This window comes from Passer domesticus, chromosome 3, assembly GCF_036417665.1.
Source record: "Passer domesticus isolate bPasDom1 chromosome 3, bPasDom1.hap1, whole genome shotgun sequence".
Classification (NCBI taxonomy): Eukaryota; Metazoa; Chordata; class Aves; order Passeriformes; family Passeridae; genus Passer; species Passer domesticus.
In genome coordinates this window covers 37,187,952-37,214,790 of record NC_087476.1, presented here as the reverse complement: position 1 = coordinate 37,214,790, position 26,839 = coordinate 37,187,952, and the positions used below count along the sequence as shown (strand labels likewise).

General features: G+C 42.8%; 2 protein-coding genes across 18 annotated transcripts in view; one reads left to right on the top strand and one right to left on the bottom strand.

Moving 5' to 3' along the window:
• The window catches only part of BACH2 (BTB domain and CNC homolog 2), a 186,364-nt gene extending 176,917 nt beyond the window's left edge, over positions 1 to 9,447 (top strand). For all 17 annotated transcript variants that reach the window (XM_064412674.1, XM_064412685.1, XM_064412669.1 and 14 more), the window contains one exon: positions 2,465 to 9,447. In XM_064412674.1, the coding sequence (XP_064268744.1) occupies positions 2,465 to 2,944 (480 nt within the window). In that variant the 3' untranslated portion in view covers positions 2,945 to 9,447. The remainder of the gene's footprint in view (positions 1 to 2,464) is intronic.
• Positions 8,190 to 26,727, bottom strand: GJA10 (gap junction protein alpha 10). Its single transcript, XM_064415770.1, has 6 exons — positions 24,536 to 26,727; positions 24,228 to 24,385; positions 23,184 to 23,399; positions 19,883 to 20,418; positions 19,050 to 19,783; positions 8,190 to 11,778 (listed from the first exon to the last, which is right to left on the bottom strand). Exons 1-6 carry the CDS (start codon positions 24,557 to 24,559, stop codon positions 11,740 to 11,742), a joined length of 1,707 nt encoding a protein of 568 aa, XP_064271840.1. The 5' UTR covers positions 24,560 to 26,727; the 3' UTR covers positions 8,190 to 11,739.
• Positions 26,728 to 26,839: the final 112 nt, after the last annotated feature.

Here is a 26,839-nt window from a genome sequence, read left to right as displayed (position 1 = left end):
TCTGCACTGAGCTGGTGATGGGGAGGAGTTCCTGTCTCACTCTCCAGAGCCTCAGGAGCAGCACTCTGAGGGCTGGACTAGCAGCAGGGGGTGATTCAGCCTTATACCTGTAGCCTTCACTTGAAAATTAGTTTGAGTGAATTGATTTCGTGCAATCCTCTAATGTTGCCATTATTGTCTGATACGGTAAACTGTAGACAGACAAAATAAAAATTTTAAGTCCTTCCCCCAGCACAAACACTCATCTCAGGGGAATGAATGAAAGGCATATGAGTGATCTTGTGGCCTTGATCCCTGCTCAATTTGAGGAATTAAAAACCATTTGAGGTGCAGGATTCTTCCCCAAAAAAAGGTGACATTTCTATTTAGCAAAGGGGACTTGAATATGTGGCAATATGCAGTGAGTGAGCCAAGTAGGGAAGGCAGCCCACTGGACCTGTTTGCAAACAGTGAAGGACTGGTGGGTGAAGTGATGGCTGGGTGCCTTCTTGGGCACAGTGAAGACAAAATAATGGAGTTTTTGGTTGCTGGAGAACTAAGTAGGAGTGTCAGCAGAACCTTGGACTTCCAGAATGCAGACTTTGGCCTGTTTAGGAGACTGGTTGGGAAAATCCCTTAGGAGGCAGTACTGAAGGACAGAGGAGTCCAGGAAGGTTGGACGTTCTTCAAGAAGTAAATCTTGCAGGCACAAGAGCAGGCTGATCCCATGTGCCAAAATATGAGACACTGGAAAAGACCCATCTGGCTGAACAGAGAGTTCCGGCTGGAACTCAAGTGAAAAATTGAGTTTATTATCTTTGGAAGAAGGGGCAACTACTGGGGAGGACTACAAGCATGTTGTGAAGTTATGCAGGGAGAAAATTAGAAGGGTAAAAGTCCAACTAGAACTTAATCAAGCTACTGCTGTAAATGACAATAAAAAACGTTTTTTTAAACACACAAGCAACAAAAGGAAGGCCAAGGAGAATCTCCATTCTTTATTAAATGCAGTAAAAACACAGCAACAGAGAAGGAGGAAAAGGCTGAGGTACTTAATGCCTTCTTTGCCTCAGTCTTACTCAGTAGTAAGACTGGTTGTTCTCCCCTCTGAGCTGGAAGACAGGGACAGGGAAAATAATAAACACACAACACATGACCACTGGAAATTCCTTTGTTATCTTCTGTCCACTTTGTGATCAACAGTTTCCAGTCTCGTGAATTACATAATGGTGCTGTGGTTTAAGGGGTTTTCACTAGGCTGGGTCTTTTTTATGAAAGACCCCTTTTCCCCCTGTAGTTACTTACTGTAAGTCACCCATCTTCTTGACACAGATGGTTTCACAGCAGACAGTGAGTGAAATGGTTGTATCCTCAGAGTTTGATAGGTAATTTTTTTTGCCTGCTTTCTCTCACTCATTCATCTACCCACTCACATTCCCTTTTTTCCCTGCAAACTCGCAGCATATTCTCCTCCATAATTCATCATCTCAAGATGTACTTGAGCATCTGTTTATTTTTTTATTATTTTTATGCTTTCTTGATAGATTTATCAATATTTTAGCAGTTAGTTCTTTTCATGTGCACTGCTCTCTTTTGCATTCACACAGCTGTATGCTTCCAGTGTGGGCTCTGGACCCAGGGCAATACTACTATCAGCTGTCAACAACCACCCATAGCTGGATTATCTGAGTTGTGGAGCTTTCACACCTCAGATGCTGAGACATCTTGGTTTTAGCAGTGTTACTAGGTGAGATATACGTGGCTGCGCTGCTTTTGGGGCCAGCTCAGCTCTGGAAATAGTTCTCATCTTCTCTCTCGAGCTGTATGCCCACTTGCCTGAGACAGAAGGAGACGCAGCATCCCAGTCAGTCTACACTGAGTCAATACTGTTTTTAAGAGGTGAAGTCCTAGGCTGGGTTCATAAAAATATCTGTATTAGACCAAGCCCAAACCATTAAGCACCAGAACAGAAGAAAACAGACCATGGTGCAGGCCACAGAGCACACTTCGATCCTCTCTCTTCTGAATAAACTCACCTCTCTCAGTGAGTTCTGCTGAGCTCTGCTCCAGGGGGTGAACCTGACAGTTTAAGGGTGAGCCAAACATCAGCAGCTTATCCTCACTTCAGGAATTAACGCATTTTCTTGGTGATTAGATGGGAAATGCCACTTCTCCCTCAGAATGTTTTGTTCAGAGTCCTTTTATATCATCTGTCGGGCAACCTTAGTTTATAAAGGGAACAGTTCTGTGGGAATAACTTGGGATTCTATCCTCTTCCAGTTCAAATGTTTTTCTCCAGATGTTTCCCAAACTACTGTCCACACAGGCCGTGGTGGTCAAATACTTGATGTCTTTGACTTTTCCTCTGGCCATGTGAAAACAGGAGTGACACATTGGTGTTCTTGGCTACTGCTGCATATGTGCCCAAAGTGAGCAGGCAGTGGATGTCCCTTCCTCAGCCTAAGATGCCTTCTTTCTTTTTCAGGTGTGTGAGAAAGAGAAATTGCTCTCAGAAAGGAACCAGCTGAAAGCGAGCATGGGAGAATTGCTAGACAACTTCTCGTGTCTTTCCCAAGAAGTGTGTAGAGATATGCAGAGCCCGGAACAGATCCAAGCCCTCCACCGATACTGCCCCGTTCTCAGACCCATGGATCTACAGCCGGTCACCACCATCAGCCCCGCCCCAGCTGGTGTGGAGCAGAGCCTGGTGACCTCCCAGTGCGTCGGGGAGAGCATGCAGTGCTGCTCGGAGCAAGGCTCAGTGCAGCTGGGGGCACCCTGGCTGCCCAACAACATCTCGGAAAATTGTTCGGCAGGTGCAGGATTGGATGGAGCCGACGCAGGTACTTACCCCGAGAGAGAGCTTCCACCAGAGCAGAGCAGCCAAACGGTCACGGTAGACTTCTGTCAGGAAATGACTGATAAATGTACAACAGATGAGCAACCTAGGAAAGATTACACCTAGTGACTCGTAACCTTAACGTTACACCTGGTCAGGTGTTCTTCAGTCAGCCAGTGGCAGTGTTCATTTGTTGTCTAGAAGAACGTATTTGGTGCACACTACAGTGGTCTTAGCAGCAATACTGTTTTTAAGTATTCCCTCCTCTCTACAAGCAGGAGTTCTCTTCACAATGGTGCTATCCCTTGCTCAGGCAGGGAACGAAGCAGTGGCAACACTGTCTGTTTTTGTATGTTGATTTCAATCTTAACAGGGATGGACATAACACCTCTGAGGACCCAACCGCAGCTTTTTTCTCAGTGGCCCATGTCACAAAACCCTAACTCAGGAATTTCCTCTGAATGTTCAATTTTTCATTGAAGACAGCTTCTTTACACATCAAAGTTTTATAGCTAAACTGTACATATTATATATAATATATATAAAATATATATATCCATATGCAAGAGTCCCTGCATGCCTCAATTTTCTCATCCTACAAACTGGAAGCTTTCATTTCTATTGTACAAACAAGTTCCAACATTCCTTTTTGTCTTTGATGCTAGAACTAGTTTGGTAACTTGTTACACGATAATTTTTTCCTCAGTTCGCAGTTCAGCAATAGCATTCAATTTGTACTTATTTATAAAATGTCGGAAACTTATTTGAGATTTTATTATAGACAATTTTTTTTGGCACAGCCATTTCGTGCCACTTGAGCAATGTGGAGTTATTTTATTTTCTTGCAGATACTGTACAGTAATGGTCAACTTTGCCACTTGCACTGAGTTTCTGGTCAAACCTCTTTTCATAAATGAAGTCATGACTTCAGAATAACTTGAGTATATGGTTTTCTTTGCTTTATGGCTTAAAGGAAATAGAAAATTTTTATCTAATAGACAAACACTCAGGAGCTCATTATGTAGTAAAAACAGTCTTGCCAAATACTGAATTCACTATACAATTTTTAAAGAGAATCTGCTTGAATTATTTTTATATTTAGACTTCTTTCTGTTTCACAAACCAAGTTTAAGTGCTGTTAATGATGCTTTTGGAGTCTTATAGGGGAAAGTATATTTCACTCTGTAGAGAAAAGTGTATTTGACAACTGGATCAATTCATCAAATGTTCCACGAAGTAAAGCAAACAGAGATCACGTCAATATACCTGGGGGCTTTATCTCCAGCCCCACTCTGCATCCTTTACTCATGGAAGCAACTGCTGCTCCGGCTAGTCCCCAGAGCCTGACCTCAGCTGTCCTCAGACGTTACCTGTTCTCCCCACCAGACCCAAGTTGCAGAGGTGGGTCTGGTGAAGTCAGTGGCCCTGCCTAGGTAGGCAGAGTTGCAGGATCATACCCCTAGTTGTTGACTTTGGCTTCCTTACGGAAGTCCAGCTAGCACTGTATCCTCTAAGAGCAAAACATACGTTTGCCAACACCCAATTTGGTCACTTACCCATCAAATTGTTGTGTTCCGGGATCCTCACATCCTGCAGCATTGCCCTCAGCACAAACTGCAGCTAAAAGAGCGCTGTCTCAAAGGAGACTACTCAGTGAATTGGCTTAGTTGTAACTGTATTGGACTTGTATCTTAATGTTGACTCATGTTATGACTGTGTGAGACAGCAGCTTTCCAAGCATAACATCTCTATGTACAGTGTAGACAGAAGAACAACCTCCTAATGCTTTTTTTAATAATTATTACTATTCTAAGTGTACTGAGTTTTTATTTTGTGGTTCTTTGCCCTACGTGTGCCAGGTTGTGTGGCTTTATCGACGACAACTGTCATGTGCTTTATTGGCTGATATTGTTTGTTCTCACTGAGAAAAAAATGACCAGCTGTTCACACCTGTTAAAAAAAAAAAAAAGTGTGGGGAAGCAGCTTCTCAGAAGCACTAAGTGATAATGTGTTCTTCTGTGCTAACGTTTACACTAGAGGTGTGCGCTGGTGGTTTTTTGAGGCACTCAAGTAGATCAGCATCTTGAACCCTGGAGGAGGAATCAGCTCCCTCTCTCCACTTTCTTCCATCTTCAGACTGTGCTCATGGACTGTCGCCCACTCGCCACAAAGTCTTGCTTTTATCCTCCTCATGCAAACTATTGTAATTGTAGCCAAGCTACTGAGGAGGACCTGCATATAGCATGTGCCATGTTTGTTGAAAATACTTTTTTTCCCCGCATGTACAAAGAAAAACTAGTATATAATGTAGGAGAATATTTATGTTTAGGTATTAATCATTACTGTACAAAATCCTTACCTTTAAATGTTCAAAAATATACAAATGCCATAAACTCCTAGTTCACACGGTTGAAAAAGGGGGAGGAGTTGTCCTTTCTTTTTAAAAGAGCTTAACCTAAAAATATCTGAACCCCCTCCCAACCATCCTTTGCAGGTAACTTCACTAAGAAGCTCTTTGGTGGGGGGGTGGGATTTGATTTTCCTTTGAATTTGTTGACGTTGCAAAGCAGTTCTGTGCTTCGCAGAGAAGTTTTGTTTCTATGAGACCATGGTGAAAGCTAGAATTTAAAACTAAATGTGAATCACATTATAGAGTCATAGCTACTTGGGGGGGTTGGGGGCGGGTGGGAGGGAAGGGTCAACTGACACAGTATTTTAAAGATGTTTTTCTGTTGCCTTTTTTATTTTTAAGTGACCTCCTATATATATATGAATAGATAGAATGTTTTATGAGTATAAAACCAAGTTTTAACTTGCTTCCTGACATGAAGATTTACTCTACTAACAACTCATGTGCAACTGGTACTCTTGACCTCATTCCAACGGTTTAAAAAACCCACCCACACAACCCATTGCGCTGCAGCTCTTAGGTTTGACCTGGCCTCATACTGGTGCTGGGTCCCTTGATTTCCTCTACCTTGGGAACTGATATTTAAAACCACTGCTCAAATAAGTGTCTCTTCCTCAACCTTTCTCTCGTCTCTCTCTTTCCCTCCCCTGCAAGCTTTTCTGGATGTTTGATTTCATTCTTTCCCATTAGAAGTGGCTGATTTTGTGTCATTGCTTCCTATATTTACATGTATCCTGGTTTTTCAGTGGGGTTTTTTTGGTGGTGGTGGTGGTTGTTTTTTGTTTCTATTTTGTTTTGAGGTTTTTTTGCTATTTTGAACCATGTGGCTTTCAAAGCAGTTACTGGGCTAACGTTTAAAGGAAGATACTGGGAGAATTAGTTTCAGACTTGGACGTCAGTTTACATACCCAACCGTTCTTGTCTCACGAGGTCAAACCAAATGACCACAAAACATCATTGGAAAGATGATGATGATTTTTTTTTTTTTTTTTGAAAAAAAAAAAAATCTGACTGCAGAATTCTAAGAGCTTGGCCAGTGGTCACTGTGATCTTAAGAATCTCTTTGCATTTGTCAAAGAGGATACATGCAGCATCTCTCCTGCTGGGCGTTGCTTGGGAATGGCATGGTGAGACCCCATCTCCCCGCTGAGCACTGCTCTGCTCCCATGGGCATGTGAGTCCTTGGAGCTCTGTCCAGTCTGTATCTAGTCCTCCTTTTCCTCTGCCATTGCTGTACTTGTATTGCCAGGAAACCTCATTTCATTTAGGCTTGTTATGCTTTGTCAGGTGAGTACTACACTATATAATGTGTTTGTTTCTCTGCGTTCTCTGGGGGTGCCTTGAACACAATTAAAGCTCATTGCAAGCTGATTCTGGAACAAAAAGGTAGTGAAAAAATAAATTAAAAAAGAAAAAAAGAGTGAAAACAAAACAGAAAACAAGTAAAACAAAAGCAAAAATGTTGGCTGTATTATCAGGAGATCCCAGTATTTATATCACTGACTTCCTAACGTGATGACTCAGGCGTCAAGAGTTTGATGCTGCAGTATAAAACTATTATTTTATATATTGTATAAGTAATTTATTAAATGTCTTTCTAAGGGTATATGCTGCTTTTAAGATGCACTATATTTTTGGATCTAATCCCTGTATTATTTTTTTTCCCAAGGAAGTAAAATGTGCTGCAAAAGCAAGCCACAGTGATTAGTATGCTAACTGCTACTTCTCTTTAAAAAGCAGAGTGGGAATGAGATACGTAACTTTGCTAAGTGGATTAACTCCTGCCAGAGAAATGATTAATGCTGATACTGTGGTTGTTAATCTGGAGTGTGACACTTCATCATGTCTGTATCCTAAAGAGTGCTTAAATAGAAGTTAAAATGCCTAGATATATAGTTAATTTTTTAATATGTGACTTCATGATTGCCTAGTAAATAAAACAAATCTGCATGCTGGAATCACTATAATCCTGTAATAAAATGAAAACTGATCTACTAGGAGAAAGCATGGTGAAGCATTGCAATTCCAGAATGAACACCACATCCTCATCTGTGTCTTGTAATCCATGCTGTGGTGGTGAAGAGAGAGCAAGGGCTGCGTTCGCAGAATAGGAGACCCATAGTGAATTCTGTAGTGAGACAAAGTGGACATTTGCCAGGTTTCCACAGGCTCACATTTTGCTTCACTTCACATCCTCTACTATTGCAACAAGGAGTGCTGCTTCCACCTTTTTTTTCCCTGATCTGAGATGCTTTTGAAGGTACCTCTGGGTGAATGTTGTAGCCCATGGCTACAGCATTTTAAAAGTCTCTATTTTAGGGCTTCCTTGAGAAGTTTTAGCTCAGTATGAGCAGCGGCTTTGCATAAGGAGGGGATCTGCTAAGTATGGAGCAGTTTTATTTTTATCAGAAGTGAGGTGAAACGCAAACTATTAACATAAAGAATTTCTGCTCTCTTTCCTGTTAAAAATTTTCACAGCAGATTTTGACTTCATTTCAGTTTTGTCTCTGCCAACACAGTCCAAGTTAATTTTGCATCCGTATATAAAATACATGTATGTATGTATGTATGTATACATACATCTATAATTCTAGTCAGAGTGTGTGTTTGTGTATTTTCCTGTTTATAATACATATATGTATATTTATAATACTCCCTGGAGTATTTTATGACTCAGGCATCAGGTCTGATGCTGTAGAATACAATATATGTGTATATGCATATGTTCAAATACTGTGTGTATATTTAAAAGATCTATTGTTGGTGGTCTGTAGAATAATTATTCCCTTTACTCTCAAAATTTTAATGGCATTACTTGCAAAGTTTAAGTGTATAGTATTTTCCTACACTCCACCAAGATAGGTATTATTTATATCGAAGTCAATTATTGATGAGCATTTTAAGGTATTACATTAATAATATTGCCATTTTTGCAAACAGAATCACTTTTTGGCAGGAAGGAATGCTAAAAATATCTTTTTATAAGCTCATTACCCCAACCAAACGACTGCTAAAAAGCCAGTTATATGACTCCTGTTCTTGTGCAAACTTAAACGACTGTGGGCAGAGCCCTTGCCATAACTGACAGTCACTGTGTGGTTCATGCAGTGCCACTGTTGTCCCTTTTGGCTAATTAAGGGCATGCAGAAAGAAACTAACATCCCAAAATAGAAATGGAAACTGGCAGTGTTTGATTTCATTGATTGCTTAGAAGCAGAGATGGTCCCAGGCTACGAACCCAAACGACCCCATCAGCTCTGGAGGGAGCCGGGCGGGGGCTGCAGTGGATGGTGGGCTGATCCCAGCAGCCAGAGGAGCCCATGCTCTGGGATGTGGGCAGAGGAGGGAGCAGCTGCCCCGTGCTGGGGGTTGTGGCTGGCACCCCCTGCCCGGGCCGGCGGCCCCCTGCAGCTGGGATGTAGCCACAAGGAATGTGCATGGTTTCAGTCCTGCTCTCACTGCTGCGTTTGCTCTGCCTGAAGCTCTCTGGATCCCTCAGACCAGCAGGAATGATACTAAACACTTTGGTGATATTCGGTGCGTGGTTGTTTACTCCAAGTTGCAAGCATCACCTTTGATTTCAAGGTGAGGATGCCCTAAGAGTTTGTTCCAGAACCAGTTGGTTACAAGTGCACCTCTTATATATGCCTTACAAACTTCAGAGGCCATATTCAAAACAGGGTTTTATCAGTGTATGCAAGGGGTGCAACCCCTCTTCTCTTCCTCCCCAGGTCAAACAGTATGGACAGTTTTCACACATATCTACCTGTATAACCCTCTGTACCTCTCATAACTGGTCAATGACTGTAACAGGTTACATCAGGTGTTTTTTCTACATACTTTTTACACAAATTCTATGCGATTAATGTAACTTAATTCAATGCATCATTTTATTGTACTAGTTCTTAAGCTTGTCTTTATTTTTTTTTTCTAGGTGACTGTGGTTTCTTGTGATTTTTATTGTATAAATAAATGAGGTGGCTGTTGATGCTTACTCTCTGTTACTAAGAATTTTTACCTTTTTGGAAGAAAGCATTGCTATGAACTAATGAATTTAAAATGTCATTTACTCATTGTAAATACAGTATTGTGCAAAAAAACAAAAATGAAAAAAAACCACCCAACCCTTTTCATTCATTTGAATTGCTAGTGTTAACTGAATTTTGTCTAGACACCATTTCTGTTGATGAAATAAAGACATATCATTATGTATTGTAAATTGTCTCATCATGACTCTGAAATTGATGTTGCAGGGCTCGGTTAGCACGCGGGTTGTAGGTGAGATACAGGAGGGTGGGTTAGAAGCAGTTGCTACTGCCCGGTGAATCTCTGCACTAATGAAGAGACTTCTACTCACGTGGTCCCACTGCTAATTCACTAGCAGTCTTTGATCCAGGGATCCAAGTTACCTTTGATCTGCAGGAACAGCCCAGGGTGTTCCGTTGCCAACATGAAATAAGTTTTTTTGGAAGATCAAATAAGCTGTATCTATACTTGTTCCCCTAGTGCATGACTTAAGGCAGTTCTGCTCAGTCTTTGTTTCGGTCTTCTAAAGCACCGGTGTACTTGCTGGAAGGTAAGGGAAGAGGCTGAGGGTTGTTTCCCCTTTAAGGAAAACCTGAGGGGAACAGAGAGGTTTGTGCACAAACAAAACATAGCCTAAAAATCTCTATAGTATTCCTTCCTGAAAGAGGAAACTTGTGCCATGGACCATTAGTAGGAAAGCAAGAAAGGAAAGAAGAAATTACAACAGCTTTAGATGCTATTTGCCACAAGCAGGACGTGGGGTCCAGCGGGGAGGTGTTTGTGCTGTGGGAGTCCCACATCTGCCACCTCTCTCTCTCCTTGTGTCGGATGCAAGCTGGGAGCCTGCCCAGCAGCTCGGCAGGAGGAGCCCAGGGAGGGGGGAATGGCACGACCAGTTATCCTGCCCTGGCCCACACACTTGCTGGGATGACACTCTGTGGCATGGGGAGGAGGTCAGGCTCTGAGGGAGGTCCCCAGGCTTTTTCATCACCAGGCAGAAGACCATTGATCATGTTCCCTTGGCCACCAACCTTAGCATCTTCCTGTTGAGCATATATGAAGAAGGCTTCCCATCCCATCAAATCTGCCAGAGGATGCATCACCACGTCTACACAGCCTAGCAGTAGGCAGAGTGTGTTAGCAAATCTGTTTCTCCATCCCTCAGTTGTTGCTAGTGTTTAATGGCCACCATTTCAAGTATTTATTTTCTTTTTTCTTTTTTTTTCCCTTAAAATACTGAATAAATGCACAGGCAAATTGTCAGTGAGTTTCTAGTGAGGCAGAATATGAATATATATCATGTGCTCTTGAAAGAAACCAAAACACTACAATCTTTATGCTTGAGTTATTTTCCTGCAGTCCTGCTTTCTGCTAGTCTTGCCTTAGAGTTGTCAAGTCATGGAGAATTTTTATGCATAGGGAAAGCTGCAAAGCAAACAAACTTGTTCCAAGCATCACTCCCCGCTGAGATGATAGCAAATGTGAACTGTGATAAGCTTGGCAAATAAAAGAGCTTTTTAAGTATGTGGCCAGAAACAGGATCAGGGACAGTCAGTGCTTTATTTTCCAGGTACAGCAGTGGAAGAGCTGCTTCCTTGGGCTGCATACAACCCAGAAAGCCAACGCTCTGGTGCTAGGCTGTACTAGCAAACTGAAATCAGCTCTTTTTGGCTCTGCTTGTTCTTTTGGTTGTTCTGTATGAATTAATGAGACTGTGAAGCAAATAAGATTTTCATGACCCCAATGTGATCTTCTCAAACAGCAAACTGGAAAGCATAGATGTTTTGCACTTAAAATAAATTGTCTGATATCACTTAGTTTCAATTTTGAATCCAAAAGCATTAGCTATGAGGAGGCTACATTAGCATGGAAAGGCTCTATCAGAGTTTGAGGATTGCATTAGCACAAGCAGAAAAGCCACAGGTATTCTTCAGCTGTTTTTTCTCTCTTTAATTTTCTGTCCTTTCAGATTCCATGAGTGTTTCCTCTGTCTTTTTATTCATCAGCTGCTGAAGTCTGGAGAGATTGAGGCCACATAGCCTTCCAGGTTACTTTCAAATCAAACTATTCCTTTCTTGTTGATGCCTTGGGTCTTAGGCTACCTTGAAGTTCTGTGGATCAGGCTGGTTTCTGATATGAACACCACTAGCATGCACAACAAGTTGTACATCCCAAAACGCTCCCCAAAGACACAAGGCTGTTTCTGCAGTGGCAGCACACACTGACAAGATCCAGCTCAGTCCACGTGAGAGAAATCTTGAGTTGTGGAGCGAGCTACCCAGTAACACCAGCAGTCAGACTACAGCACAGCTGGGATTGGCATGCAATGGAGGCATAAAGTGTTTGCTTTTTTAAACTGTATTATCAATTTAGCATTATAGCAGTGGGAGAGGGGAACAAAACGACAAAAAATCTGCTTTTCATCTCTCTGCTGAAGGCAGTTTGTACTCAGTCCCTTAGTTTGTTTCTTCTCCTTAGAATGTCCTTACTTTTTCATGATGGATGATAGTTCTAGGAGCATGCTCTGAAAGATAATAAGAGAAAGAAAGCATTAAACTGAATTGCCTTAAAGGAGAAAAAGAAATGCTATCATAGTAATTAACCCCAGCATATACATCGTTAAGGGAATCTGATGATTAGCTTGATTAGCTGACAACATACTTACCTTGTAGGGCTTTGTTCAATGCTAACAGGGGGAGTGAGAAGAGGGGAAACACCTTGATTTTAAACCAAAATAAATACATGAATGCATTGGTGTGACCAGCAGGTTGAGGGAGGTGATTCTCTCTTTCCACTCAGCTCCTCTGAGACCTCACCTGGAGTGTTGCATCCAGCTCTGGGACCCCAATAGAAGAATGTCATGGACCTGCTGGAGCAAGTCCAGAGGAGGGCCATGAGGATGGTCAGAGGGGCTGGGACACCTCTCCTATGAAGACAGGCTGAGTTTGGGTTGTTCAGCCTGGAGAAGAGAAGGCTTCAGGGAGACCTTATAGCACCTTCCAGTATCTAAAGAGGGCTTACAGCAAAGCTGTAGAGGGATGTTAGCAAGGGCATGTGATAGGACAAAGGATAATGGCTTTAAACTGAAATAGGTTTAGACTGGGTATTAGAAAGAAACTCTTTACCATGAGGGAAGTAAAGGAAAAGGTTACCCTGAGCTATTGTGGATGCACCATCCCTGCAAGTGTTCAAGGCCAGGTTGGATGGGGCTTTCAGCAACGTGGTTTAGTGGAAGGGATGGGCACCCATCCCTGCCCCTGGGTGTGGGAGTTGGAACTGGATGATCTTTAAGGTCCTTTTAAACCAAAATCATTCTGATTCTGTAATTCTGTGATTTAGCAATTTGTTTGAAATCCGTGCACCCACTGTAGTAGTTCTTCCTCTACCTAGTAAAGGGGTTTGTATATTTTTGAATTCTTTAAAACCTTACAAAGACGGACTCAATTAAACAAGATTCACTTTCTAAAATGCAGCTTATTTGTTTGTTGCTGCATAGATCCTCAGAGGGGTTAATTAGCATTCAACTGCTGCTGACACCCAAAGTTTATCTGTGTTTGTGCAAGTGGTGAACAGTTACCATTGGGTGGCCAAGGCCTTTTGCAGGATAATTGGTACTTGCTGTCATCACCACAAGTTTCTTCTGAGTGCTCCAGGGCAGAATAAAATACAAGTGCTGTGGGATTTTTTTAAGAGGTGTTTACACTGAAAAACTGTACAAAACCAGCAGTAGTTACCAGCAGGTGTAAATGTGCATACCTTTAAGGATTCTCAAAAATCCTGGAGGAACACAGGGTTTTGCCAGTCCCTTTCCCCACCTGCAGATTTTCCTGGTAGAGCTCAGCTGTATAAATAACTCCTCCGTGGTTATCAGGTTTGTTATTTCAATGTACATTCACTCTTATCAAGCTGTTGCAGCCCCAGAAGCAAGAGCAGGTGAGCAGCTAGCTAAATGAGTGGGTATTTATTCCTTGCACGATGTTGAAAGGTTGAGTAAACACGCCCTGCTCTGAAGAAGATGGCAAGCACTCATGCTGAACAGCAGCTTTCTCTCACCTATCTTGCTCACTATGGAGTGTTTCCCCAGTGGGTAAGAGGCTCAAAGCTGAATGGAGAATTGAGAAGCAGGAAAAAATTGAACAGCATGGAGGAATAAAAGAGCAGTGCAATGAGGGAAACCAAACCTAGTGAATTGTAAAATTTTCACAACTTTGACAGAACCAGGATTTCAGCCCTAGAGACTTTCTTCTCTGCAAAAGAATAAAATCAGCGCCCCTATCTCACACTAATTCTGCAATCTGAGAGTACCAGTGTCACCATCTTTTTCATTGTTAATTTTATTCCCTTCATTCACCATAAGAAGGGAGTCTTGCTTTTAAAGATACATTGGTTACTTTGTAGCCAAAATACAGATTTATTTAAATGACACTGTGAAAGCACAGGACACTCCGGAGGAGTGGATGGGGAAGATGCAGCACTTCTTGAAAAACAAAAGTCTTGAATGCCTAAAATGCTTAAGATTTCTTTATAAAAGTCTTGATCTAGTAATTTTGGTTGCTAAGATCATTCTACATCCTCTAATGATTTCCAGTTTTGTTTTTTAATTTAGGAACTTATCATGGCTCAATGAAGAAGCACAAACATTAGACAATGTCAAGACCCCCATCTTCTTGGAATACCCTTGGGTACTCTAGAAAGAGCACGAGCACAGTAGTTCTCTAAATGCAGGTTTAAGCATTGGTTGCAAATATAATTTGTTCCAAGTCATCTGAAAGTTGGTGCCTTTGTGAAGAGAGTTGCCAATCCAGTGTAAATACTCACAATCACAGTTAACCAAATTAAAACTCCTAGGTTTTAGAGCACAGCATAGAATTCTTTAGAAAACTGTCATATAGGTAAAGACCAAAAAGAACAGATGCTGGACATCCTGCTCAGGTAGCATGGAACTGGAATCCTGTGCTTTAGAAAGGCAGGAAACACAGCTAGAAAAGACTTCAAATGCAGCGAGCAATGAAATAGCAGACAGCCCCCAGCTTTTGTAGAAATCACTGCATTCAGCTATTGAATTGGGAAGACATTGTGACATTCTGATGGAAAGTCAGGCTGTGGTCATCTCAGCTGAGCTTTCTGATCATTCTGCAATCGTTCCCTGGTTTGCAGAAAATGGGTGAGGAGGAAAACTGCTTGATTCTGGCAAATGGTGCCTTTGGAAGTAAAGCTGCTGTCTTCTCTAATTTTTCATTTGGAGTGCTCAGATCTGTTTTTCTTGCCCACAGAGATAAGAGAAAGTTATTTGGTGGTTCTAATGGCTTGACACAGTCTTGCATGTGGATGCTGGGAGATAATATCCCTCAGTGCAATGCTCCAAGAGCCAGGTGCTTCATTCCTGGCCCTGCCTATTTTCAACAGAGCACAAGTTGTATCTGTACTTGTTATAAACTGATCTTTGACTGCATCAGTCTATTAATCTTATCAGGCTTAAGCATGTATTATCCACCAGTCAAGACCCTGACTGGTGCAAATTATGAGGTCTTTTCTCAAAATATAATTCATGTGCAGAGTCCTGTGGACAGCAGCATAATTCCTACACACCTTTGTGGATCCCTCTCCTGGCTGTGAGCTATGATTATGGATATAATAAATTCAGTGAAGCTTTTTTCACTCAGTTGTGTATGAAAAGCTCCCATTTAAGGCCTGCTTCACCTAATGGAGTCTGGCAGCTCGGAACCGTGCAGAATATGCCCATTTGCTCTATAGCTGTATCTCCCCTTAAATAAAAGTTAAAATGTGGTTGAGAGATGCAAACCTTAGGGCACAACTATGTGTGTACTCATAATATCTCTTATAAGATAAAATACTGTTTATTCTCTAAGATGCATCCTCTAAGTGAGCCTTGAAAATTATTAGCTTGGAGACAGTTATCAGTGAACAAATTGTTTTCTGTCACTTCAAAGCATGCTGACTGTGGTCCACAGGACCAAGGTTTTGGAGACATGTAGATAGTCTGACTTCAGCTGTACACAGTTGCTGGATTCCCCTGTCAGTGTAGAGTTTTGCAACATTATATTGAGATTAGCTCATCCCTATAGTCAGCAATGTTCTCGTCATTGTGTTCAGGTGGAATGAAATCAGCTGGAAGTAACCCTCACATCATGCATTGGTTCTCCACCTCTGCTTTGCTATGTGCTTGAAGGTCCAGCTTTGGTGGTCTGTCTTCAGAATCTGATAAACCTAAAGCTTGACCAGCAGTGGCTCAAAAAAAAGTGGGTTTTTTTCCCAATGAATCTTTAGTCAAATAATTTTTTTAGGTTTTCTGTCTCTCTCACTCTGGCTTCCTGGGCTGAATAATTATTAACTTTGAATAATACCACATGAAAGAAATTGAACAGAACATGAAGAGTGAGTGGTTTGGGTGTAAAACTAAACAGCTGCAATGTAAATATTTTGTCAGGGGTTTATGCTTCCGTTGGATGTGAAACAACAAAATCACTCTTCATCTCCACCAATTCCAGGTAAGGAAGTTTTAAATAGCCTTCTAGTTTGTGGCCAGACATGGTTGGTCTGTATAAATTCTACCAATGGACAGGGCATTTCTTCTTTTTTAGATCTAGAGCCGGTCTGATTTGAACTGAAGTCTGGAAAAGCTGAGGAATCCCGATAGCCAAACATGTATTTTGTAATCAGTGTCCTACTGTGCTGTTTCATAGGGGCTTTCAGTGAAGAATTAAATGCATTCTCTCCTAAGGGTCCAAAATAACCATCCCTCCAAAGAGGAAGGCCTAAGGCAAACTTCCTGTTCTGTTTGAGACATACAGTCTTGTACTTTTGAAAAAAATCCTGTTATATGACCCAGCCAATTACTATCCAACACCTGCTCTTCATAGTTTGATTCACAGGGTCCAATACATAATGAGAAGTAACTTTTAACACATTTATTTGCCCCTAACAATTATTGTTTGCTTGTTAGAGATTCACTTTTGGTGTGGAAATGGCATTGATAATTCTGGTCAGAAAAAAGCTCATCACTGGTTGAAGGTCAAGCATCCATAAACTGTACCCTTAGACTTCCTCAGTGCTTCCAGTGCCACAACTCACAGAGTGCAGTTGACTCATCTGAAGACTCTTGCACTATCAGATGGATGGATTTTGTGTAACTTTGAGGGTTTCCTTCAGGTAGGAAGAAAACTATGGTGTTTGTGGGCAGCTCCAGCTGTCCCGCTGTCTTAGCACAGAACATGGGTATGTGTTTGGTTGGAGGCTGCTAGAATGGTTATTGAGCTGTAGAAAGTGATCTTTTCAATGTTGAGTTGATACTCTCTCATTGAACCTAATACAAAGAATGCTGCAGACAGATTCCAGCAGAATGGTGTGGAGGAGGAGGAAAAAGAAAAAAAACTTAAACCAGTGTGGAACTAAAGATGGTAGTTTGGGAAATTTATCAAAGAAAATTGAAGAACAGTGTCAATTCTGATTTTAGGCTACCCAGCTCAGGTTAGTAAAACCCAGGTTAGAACAGACTATATTTTGGCTGTTTAGAGTATGTCTGTGCATATGGATTCACTGTTATGTTAAGAAGTGTCTCTACTTTCTCTGCGTTACTGTTGCAAGTCAGTGTTAATCAGGGATGGCAATAGGCAGTGCTTTTGTATGCTTCATTTGGATTTTTTTAAACATAGCTACTTTTAAGTACTTTTTTATTTAATATGATCAGGAGATTTTGAATCTAATCGTAGACATTTTTCTTTTATCTAAACATTACCTCTCCTATGAGGAAGGGCTGAGAAAGTTAGGGTTGTTCAGTCTGGAGAAGGGTCCAGGGTGACCTAACAGTGGCCTTCCAGTAAGTAAAAGGGAGAGCTGGAGAGGGACTGTTAGCAAGGGCACATAGTGATGGGACAAGGGGGAATGGCTTCAAACTGAAGAGAGTAGGTTTAATAGGAAGAAATTCTTTGCTGCGAGGGTGGTGAGGTGCTGGAACTGGTTGCCCAGAGAAGTTGTGAATGCCCCATCCCTGGAAGTGTTTGAGCAGGTTTGAGGGGACTTGGGGCAACCTGGTCTAGTGGAAGGTGTCCCTTAACAGGGTGAGGTTTGGAACAAGATCGTTAAGATCCCTTCCAACCCAAATCATTCTGTGATTCTATCATTAACACATGATTATCGTCTTCTGGAAATCAGTATTAAAACAAATCAAACCAACGCTGAGTGCCTTTCACCAAATTAAATAGTTAATACAGGAATTGAGGAATACAGACTGGAAGAGTATTCAAGTTTTAATGCCTAGGTCCAACATACTTATGATGCACCAGGATATTTGTGTATTGAAATCAGTATTCCTAAAAATGCTGCAGCAGTGCCAGAATAAAGTGCTTTTGCCAAAACCTTGCCTCAGTTGTATTAAGAAGTACCTGTACTTTTAAATATTGCATGCGGTAAGCAGGAAGCACCAGGTAGCATACCTACGTCAGTCACATTTTAAAATGTTAGCACATGTCCTACACATAATGATCTCCAAAGACAGCATGCTGGGAGAGTGTTACTTTCAAAAGTAATGACATTGTTTTGCAAACTGACTGTATTTTTCTGAAGGTCTCCCCTGGAAGGTAGAATCATTGTCATTACATAGGAAAAGCTGCCAAGCAACTTCTGTGAGTTCTCAAGAGAGTGCTGCTGAAATTCTGTCTCGCTTTGAATCACTTTCTGCACTTCACCTTTTTAAAGAGCCTTCTATCTGAGTTTCAAAAGCCAGCAGATCAACAAATTAGGCTCTAGGCCCTCTCCCTGTATTAGAAAGATTGAAGTGGAAAGTGGTTAAATTGCACCTAAGTGACAATTTAACATGGCTTACACTGACTGGCTTACTGTAGGAACTGTAACCCCATGGAAACTGGAACTCACAATTTTTGAGCAGCGTAATGGGGTCTTGTGCTTTTTACCAGAAAAGATTTGAAGTTTGTTGGTTTTGTTTGTTTTGTATACAGGGAAAAATGGGGGGGCAGTGTCTAGGAAGAGCGAGGAAAAAAATTGAACAGAATCTATGACTTAGAGCATTATGTGAAGTAATCTTGTTTATTACATGCCCTATAAAAAGGTATTTATGGGCTTGCTACTGCAAGCGATTGTAAAGGAGCCTCTATGCTCTCAAAGAACCAAACCTGTGATCTGAGGCCACCAGAATTCAAATCCCTTTCATGAAATCCTTGTTGACTCTTGAATGCAAGCACTATATCTTGCCAACATTGTGACTGTAAGCAAGCCTAGAGCATGTGGCCAAAGAAAAGGAGGAGCTGCTGAAGAAGCAATTCTGTAGTCGTTGGCTCTGGCATTGCAATTATTTGGTGGGGCTTTTTACATGTAGATCTTTTAATTTATTCACTGAACAATTATTCGACTTGGAGGTCACCTCTGAGACAAACCTGAAACTGAGAGAAGTTGTGTCATTGAACTCAACGCATTCTTGGCTTCTCTTTCTTACACTGGCTGGAGCTGAAGAAGTTTTCCCTGGGACAATCCTCGTCGAGTTGATTGGGATGATGGAATGAGTATAAAGAAGCTGGGATTCGGTGACTTAGAGCTCCTCGAGACTCAGTAATTCCCTGGTATTCCTGCTTTCACGGCAGAAGGATGCCGAGCGTTTGGGAGCTTGGCTTTGTCCGGGGGGCCGCGAGGCGCTGGGGCTGCGTTGGAAGTCCTGCCCGAGCCGTTCTTCCCCCTGGCTCGCCCCCTCCTCCCCAGGGCCGGCCCCGGGTGCCGGTGCCCCCCGCCGCCCCCCTCCCGCGGGCTGTCCCGGGCGCTACTTGCCATGGACACGCGGCGTCCCGAGGCGGCGGGCGGCGGGCTGGGCGCGCCCTCCTCGTGGCGCTTCCCCTCCGAGCCGGAGCCGGAGCCGGAGCCGGGGCCGGGGCCGAGGCGGGGGCCGGAGCCGCCGCGGGAGGCGGTGCTCTCGCTGTCGCTGCCCGCCCGGCTCCCGGCCAGCACGCGGGAGAGGAAGCTGGACTTGCGGGTGCCGGGGCAGTGCCCGCTGTCCGGGGAGTCGCCGCGCTCCTCATCCAGATCGCGGCAGGCGCTCGCCCGGCTCTGCCTGCGGGGCGCCCGGCGGGCCGCGGCCGCCCCCGCCGCCCCCGCCCCGCCGCCCGCTGGGGCTGCCCGCGGCGCCTCCTCGCTGCTGGAGGAGGGCGGCGGCTGCTGTCCGTGGTGCCGGCGGCGCGGCGGCGGCGTCGCCCGGAGCTGCCCGCGGTGCTGCCGGGCCGGCGGCGGGGCGGGGGCGCCGGGCGCGGGCGGCGGCGGCGGGAGCGGCGCGGGCGCGGGGCGCGGCGGGGACGCGTTGCTGGCCAGGCAGGGCGGCGCAGGCACCACCGAGCTCTTCTTGGAGTTGTACACGCTGGGCTCCTCCTCGGACGGGCCCGCCGGCCACGGCGGCTGCCCGCACAGGCTCTTCTGGATCTTCTTGACGCCCAGGTGGGCGATTTCGAGGATGTTGAGGAAGAGGGAGACGGCGGCGATGCTGTTCATGAAAACCATAAAGATGGTCTTCTCTGTGGGTCGGGACACAAAACAATCCACCGTGTTAGGGCAAGGGGGCCGAGTGCATTTGTAAAGGGGAGACATGTGAAACCCGTATAAAAGATACTGACCTATCATAAAGCCCACTTCGACCACCGAGCGGGTCAGGATATGTAGGACATAGGTGCGCAGCAGGGACCCTCTCAAGGGTGCCTTATTCACTTTCTTCTGTTCCTCCAGCTTACGCAGTTCTCTCTCCACTCTCCTGTGCTCCTCGAGCATGGGCTCCAGGTCCTCGAGCTGAGCCCGCAGGTGGGCTTTCCTGTTCTGGCGCTCTTTCTCCAGCGCCCTTAGCCTGTAGAGCGCGTGGCCCATGTACACTAAGGATGGGGAGGAGACAAATATGATCTGCAGCACCCAGTATCTGATCAAAGAAATGGGGAAGGCTTTGTCGTAACAGATGTTGTTGCAGCCAGGTTGCTCCGTGTTGCAGATGAACTCGGACTGCTCATCATCCCAGACATCTTCAGCAGCCACTCCCAGCACCAGCATCCGGAATATGAACAGGATGGTGAGCCAGATCTTGCCAACTATGGTGGAGTGGATGTGCACTTCTTCAAGGATGCTGCCCAACAAGTTCCAGTCCCCCATGGTCAGAAGTTCATTTCTGGAGGAAAAAAAAAAAAAAAAAAAAAAAAAAAGTTATTTTCCTGCAATGATGGTTTTTTTTTGGAAATGGCCATTTTTAGCTTTTGTTGTTGCTTTTGTTGTTTGTTTTGGGGGTTTTTTTGTTAGTTTTAATATATGTGTTTCAGATACATTCTTCTGGTAGCTGGAGAGCTCTTAGAAGTTCATGATTACTTTCTACTTCCTGAGCCTTTAAATTAATTGGAACTTCATGATTACCGGTCAAAGATGCAAATGTGAGATTATTTCAAGATTAAGAGATAATGATTTCAGCTGTAAACCACAGTACTTCATAACTGCCCACAGCTTTATATTCTTTTCTTCCCATAGAAATGAAGATGACTTTTTTCCCACCTTGCAAATCATTTGCCAACTACAGTTTAATTCTACAATTACTCCATTCCACATTGACTATGGATTTGCCATAGTTTTGCCACAATAAATAATGTTCTTGGCTTTAATTTTTTGGATAAAGTTTTGAGAAGTGTCCTATAACTGTGACTTAAAAACAGTTTCATTTTTTACCCCAAGGTAGCAGCAATTTTAGTGCCATCCATCCAACGCTTTCCCATCTACCCGGGTAGCAATTCACAAGTTTCTCTCTTGCCCTCCTAAAACTACAAAAACATAGCAGATTTACACATAGCTGTACATTTGCAGTACCAGTTCTTGGACAATATCAATAACCTGAGTGCTTCTAGGGTTTATACCTTTATTTTTATGCATCAAGTTTTTCTGCATCTGAATTATAAATTTTAACATATGAGATAATGGAATCAGAGTGATGTGGAGGTTTTTAACAGCGAGAGAAAATCTTTTTAACTGCCTCTATCCCAGAAACTGATTCACAAGCAAATTGGTCTATGTTCTGCTTGATTTACAAACTGCTTCTTTTGAAGTTTTCTTTTGGAGCTTTAGGTAATGTGGGGAATTGAAATGTAAGATATTTGATTGTTTATTTGTGGATCAACTGCATGTTTGATGTTGCATCCCTAGAAGTTTTCTGCTAGTATGGCAATAAATTATTGAAGCAACTGGGATCATATCTACCTTAGGGTTTGCACTTGAATTGCTTTTATGCTACAATACTTTCAAAGCATACCAAATTCCACTAAACCACAACCTTTAGTAAAGTGCAATTTCTAAGATCTTTTTTTGGAAGTGGCTGGTTGGTGTGCCCAAAATCTTGTCTATATTTAAATGATAGCATAGCTGGGTGATATCACCGTTATTAATACAGCTTGGCTCATGACATGATCCCAGGAAGTTCAGTTTTGCTTCAAGGCTGTATTTATCCACACTTCAAGTAAAAATTTTTAGTTGTAACCAGCAGTGAAGTCATTCTCAGCATAGGCATCCTACAGAATTTATTATTATGTTTCTGGGACTGTTTTTGGTCTGCAAATTTGAATTTTCACACACGGAACTGGCTAAGTAAACATATCTACTCAAGCAATCTCTTAGGTGTTGTTATGCACCCAGAATATCTTGTTTCCCCATTCCTTTCCTCCCACACATATCATTGCAATGAGACACAGGAGGAAAACAGAAAGTCAGCAATAATTATTGCAGTCCAATGCAACAGTTAAGCAATGGAGCTTTAGGTATATTCGCTGCCTTGCAAATGGCTGATCCCTCACTGAAACAGATTGAGTCAGCAAAAAACCCCAACCAAACAACAAAACCCTAAGTGTGATGCTCCAATGTAAATTCAGGGATAAATATGTTTTAATCCCTGATTAAAGATGAATTTCTGTAGAGGTAGAAACTGTCTGGAACAAAAAGCAGAGGTAACTATTCAGGGCAAGGGAGATGTCTAAACATATCACTCTGGCTCGACAGAGTTTTGTTTCTTGAGTTGTTTCCACCAGTGTTTAAATAACTCTATCCTCACCTTTGCATTAGAAAAGCCAACAGAGGAAATGTAATTGTAGGAATGGTATAATTCACCCTTTAAGCAAGCCCTTGATACCGGGACACTTCCCCTCAGCTCTGCTCTGGTAGAACTTGCAGTGTGAATAATGACACAGTGAATACTGTGTATAAAATAAAGAAATTCGTTTAGAGCCACAAAAGCCACTGTTTCTAAGAAATCAGCCCAAACTACTTCACAACCTTGTCACAGCAATGTGTTTCTAATTTTTCTATTTCTGTCCTCTTCCCTGGTTTTAATTGAGTTCTAACAGAGTAATTTCAGTTTACTATAAGACAGTAATCTTAAATATCAATTATATCATTATTTCCAGTTTACTAGTAGACTAGAAATTCTAGTAGTACAGGCTATTCTATACTACTAGCACTATAGAATAGAAATATACCATTTTCAGTATAGAAATTACATACCTGAGACATTTCTCATTATACCATCTAACTTTGTGTCTACGCCCAAGTGTTTTTGTATGGTTATTTCAAGCAATTAAAATTCATGCATGTAATCAGTTAGAACCAGAAGGAATTCCATAATTTCTCTTGGAGAAAGTTCCTTTATTTTTTGATTTTGCTACTTCTTTAAAAAACATCTTGTCATTTGCCACTACTCAAATCACTTCTATGTTACATTCATCTCATGTTTACATCAGTTGAGGTATGAAATAGCAGCATTAAACTTTCTTGTCAGAAGTTAAATGTTAAGATGCTAAATGTTAAAATGCAAATACTCATGGTTTTAATTTGCATTGCTTCAAGCCTGACAGGCACCTGCCTGCTCCATACTGCCCTAGGAAGAATTATTTTTCTGCCACTTACCTTAGGAGAAAGCCCTTGGTTAGACTCTTAGAGCATTGCAGAAGGAGCATGCAGAACTGCTTGCTGTTATTTCTCAGACACCTCTCTTTGAGAGTCCTAGGACATCTTCTTTTTTTTCCTTTTTTTTCTTTTCCCCAAGAGCCCAAGCATAGACGTGGTACACTGAACGGGCTTCTCACTTCTATGTAGCTGGATGCCAAGATCACTCTGTCGAAACTATTCATGCACAGTTTAAAAATCATCAGATGATAGGATGGATGATAGGATGGATGATAGGATGGATGATAGGATGGTGCCTCTAGCCAAAATTATCATGCAATTATTTTAGTCAGTGGTGTCTAATAAAGCCGTTCCCCCAAGGCTTAATCTGTATGGCAGCAGTTTGTGAAGTCCTTACGCCTTGTTTTAGTCAGTTCTTTGAACTTTACACCTCCACCCAGCTCCCAAATGGAATTTTATTTTGTAAAATGGCTAAATAGGCAGCCTTTACAGTACAATAGAGTCTTACATTTTCTTTACATTCCATTAGTTTAGCTTTGAATCAATGCTCGAGGATCGATCGGTCATGTCCGATTTCATACTCTGTTGCCTGGTGAGTTAATTTGGGATGTGTTAGACCGAGCCTTTGAAAATGGAGGCCACAGGAACTAAGACTTGAGTCTTAAGTTAGAAACACAGGCGTTCAGCACAGTAACCCTTCATCAGCTGGGTTGAATAGCTGCCCTCAAGCCCATTCAGAACTGGTATCCATGAGAGACAAGTTTTAAAAAAGGAAGGCAAGTTGTCAAAATGGTATTTTGTGAGAAATTGGAGCCACCAGAACTGAGTTGCTGATTCTAAGATCTTCTACTGCCTAATCCTGCCCATGCCCAGGCCTAAATTTTATGGAAGTACAAAATACATATATTTTTCCTCCCTTGTTGTGGAACTTCTGGCCCTTTTCTTCCATTTTGTAAGGTGCACGTATGATTTGTATTTCAGACTCCTCTCCCTGAAGATACTCCTACAAACCAGTGGCCAGCTCTCAAATGACAGTAGCCTCACCTGTTCTTTGCAATGATCTCTGATTTATGTACCATTGCATCCTTCTCTCTCTCTCTTCTCTCTGCACATGTCTCCCTGAAAGTCCTGTTTGAATGTGCCTTCAGAGCCCTGCCCTGCAGCAGATGAGGTGGCTGCAGCAGCTCTCCTCTAGCCTCAGCCTAACGCAGCAGATGTATGGTTTATGCAACATTACAAACAAAAGCCCTAGGGGCAGTAGGACTGCAATTCTCACCCCCGAGAGATGCGTTATATTCATCCAAACCACCCAGACCTCCACAGGCCTTTCTCATCCATAGACTCTCACATACCTGCCATTGCCATTTTATTTTCATGTCTCTTCTTTATAAATCTGGTCACCAAGTCCCTAAAGCTTTTCCTTGCTGCTTCAGCTCAGACCATCGACACTCTGTGCTGCCTCATCAGATGCTGTTGACCTGACACCTCCAGCAGCTTCCACAGTGCCCAGGTGTTTCTCAGGAGCACCCTCTTCACCTCTGCTGGCTGTGAAAACTTGAGAAAAGAACAAGAGCTGCAGCACCTATGATGTGTCCATCCTGTCAGAGTTGTTCACTGCAGAAGCAGCTCATTCTGGGCCCAGCACATTTCTGTCCCAGCCCCCCTGCCCCTTGGCAGGTTCAGAACCACAGGCTGCCTACTTCACTCTGCCCTCAGAGCAACCTGGTTTAAGGCTGTGGTTTTCTCAGGGGACAGGGCAGGTGACAGTGGGCTGTTCAGGGACAATTTTTTGCATTCCTGCTTTAGCAGCAGGATAATTAATGTTGTTAAAGGACTGCTCATACAAGATTGTTAATGGACCATGTAATTAATTGTGCATGAAGGGGAAGCAGGGTGAGGGCACAGGGATGGTGGTGCTTGCATTTGGAGAGAAGCAAGAATCTGTGGTGCCTCAGGACCCCTTGCTATAAGCTCCTGCCACAGACAGAATCAGCTTACAGTGAACTGACAGCAGGCTGTGTGTGGATGTGGTGGGAGGGAATACATCCTGCAGATCAGAGATGGGACCTTGGCCAGTGGTGACTGGAATAGGCAGCTGTGAGAAGCAGCACTGTGGGATCAGCACATCTTCATGCCTGAGCTTCCTGGACCAGGAGTGCCCTCCCTCCTGGGAAGCAGAGACCCAAGGAACACAGTGCTGGGGCAGGAGCTGAACATAACCAAAGAGGGTGAAAAGTCTGGTCCTGGTGATTATTCAGTAAACCCCAGTATCCAAATCCAGTATGGGGCATTTATTCTGTCTTGTGTGTGACAGCAGGATTCTGCACCTGGGATGGGGTGACCCTGGATGTAGGTGTAGACTCAGGAAAGAGAGGCTGGAAAGCAGATCCTTGTAGGTCCCTTCCAACTCAGGATATCTTTTGATTCTAAATTAGAAGTGCCAGCTAGTACAAAGTAAGTTCTTCTAGTATTAGATCAAAATACACATTTTATAGCATGGCAGGTTTTGATATTCATGTCAGGGACTCACACATTTGAAAAACAGAAGATATATGCGGGAACTAATAGTAATCTTCTTATAACACACAGTAGCATTTCCTTGTACAAATACTTCACAATTCTGACATCACAACAAAGCTAACAGTATAGGGTCAAAACCACTTCAAAGTGCACGTGCTTTCTGCTGTCTCACCAAACCCATCACAAATTTGATGTGAACAGTGAGCTGGACAACAGGCTGCAGCCAAAGCAATACAGGTATGGGCATAACGAAATGCAAAGATGAGACACCAGAATTTTAGCTTTAGCCTAAACCACTAACCTGGTATGGTGTACTCACTGTTTAGAAAGACCTTGACTCATTAAAAAAGTCACTTCACTTGAACTTTTTTACATTTTGCCACTGACAAACATTACTGTTATTACTGGTACTCTCTCCTTCCAGAGCAGGTTACCTTTCACAGGAACCAAACAGCCATCCCTGAAACTTTATCCATCTTTCCTAGCAAAGCCAATTTGGCTCCTGAAATGCCTCAACTGATTTCATAGATTCTTCTAAGAAATCCTTAAGACTGTTCCTCAGCATCCTTTATTACTGCAGCTTCCCTTCATAAAGACAAATTGCTAAAGATTATTCTGCATCTGGTTTTAGAGTGAATACAATGAGAGGAAAGCCTTAATGGGAATAGCTATGTGCTGCTGGATTGACATCTAAGACAAGTGTCCAGAGTTAAGACAACTGTTGTATGTACACCTTCAGCTGCCAACAGACTTTGCCTCAAAATTCAATGCCCAATACCCCACGATTTCACTATCATGCACATCTCCATGAACCCCCCTCCCTGAATTTAAACTCTGGAAAATTTTTGAATACTCACATCCATTAAATAGAATCCTGTAGAAATATGTGTTGGATAGAAGTAGACCTATCCTTCAGTAGCAAGTTGGAGTAAGAATCTTGAAGGGCCACCGGCTACACTCTTCCAGTAAAAGGTCTTGGACATGAAATGGTCTTTCTCCTTTGTAATATTCCACTCAAGAATAACCCCATGTTTCCAGAAAAAAGACTGAACTTGTAGGTCCTGTTTCTTAAGTGGCTTAAGGGTTTTATGTGGTTTGTGAAACTCTCCAATTTCCAGTCACATTCACTAAGAAAT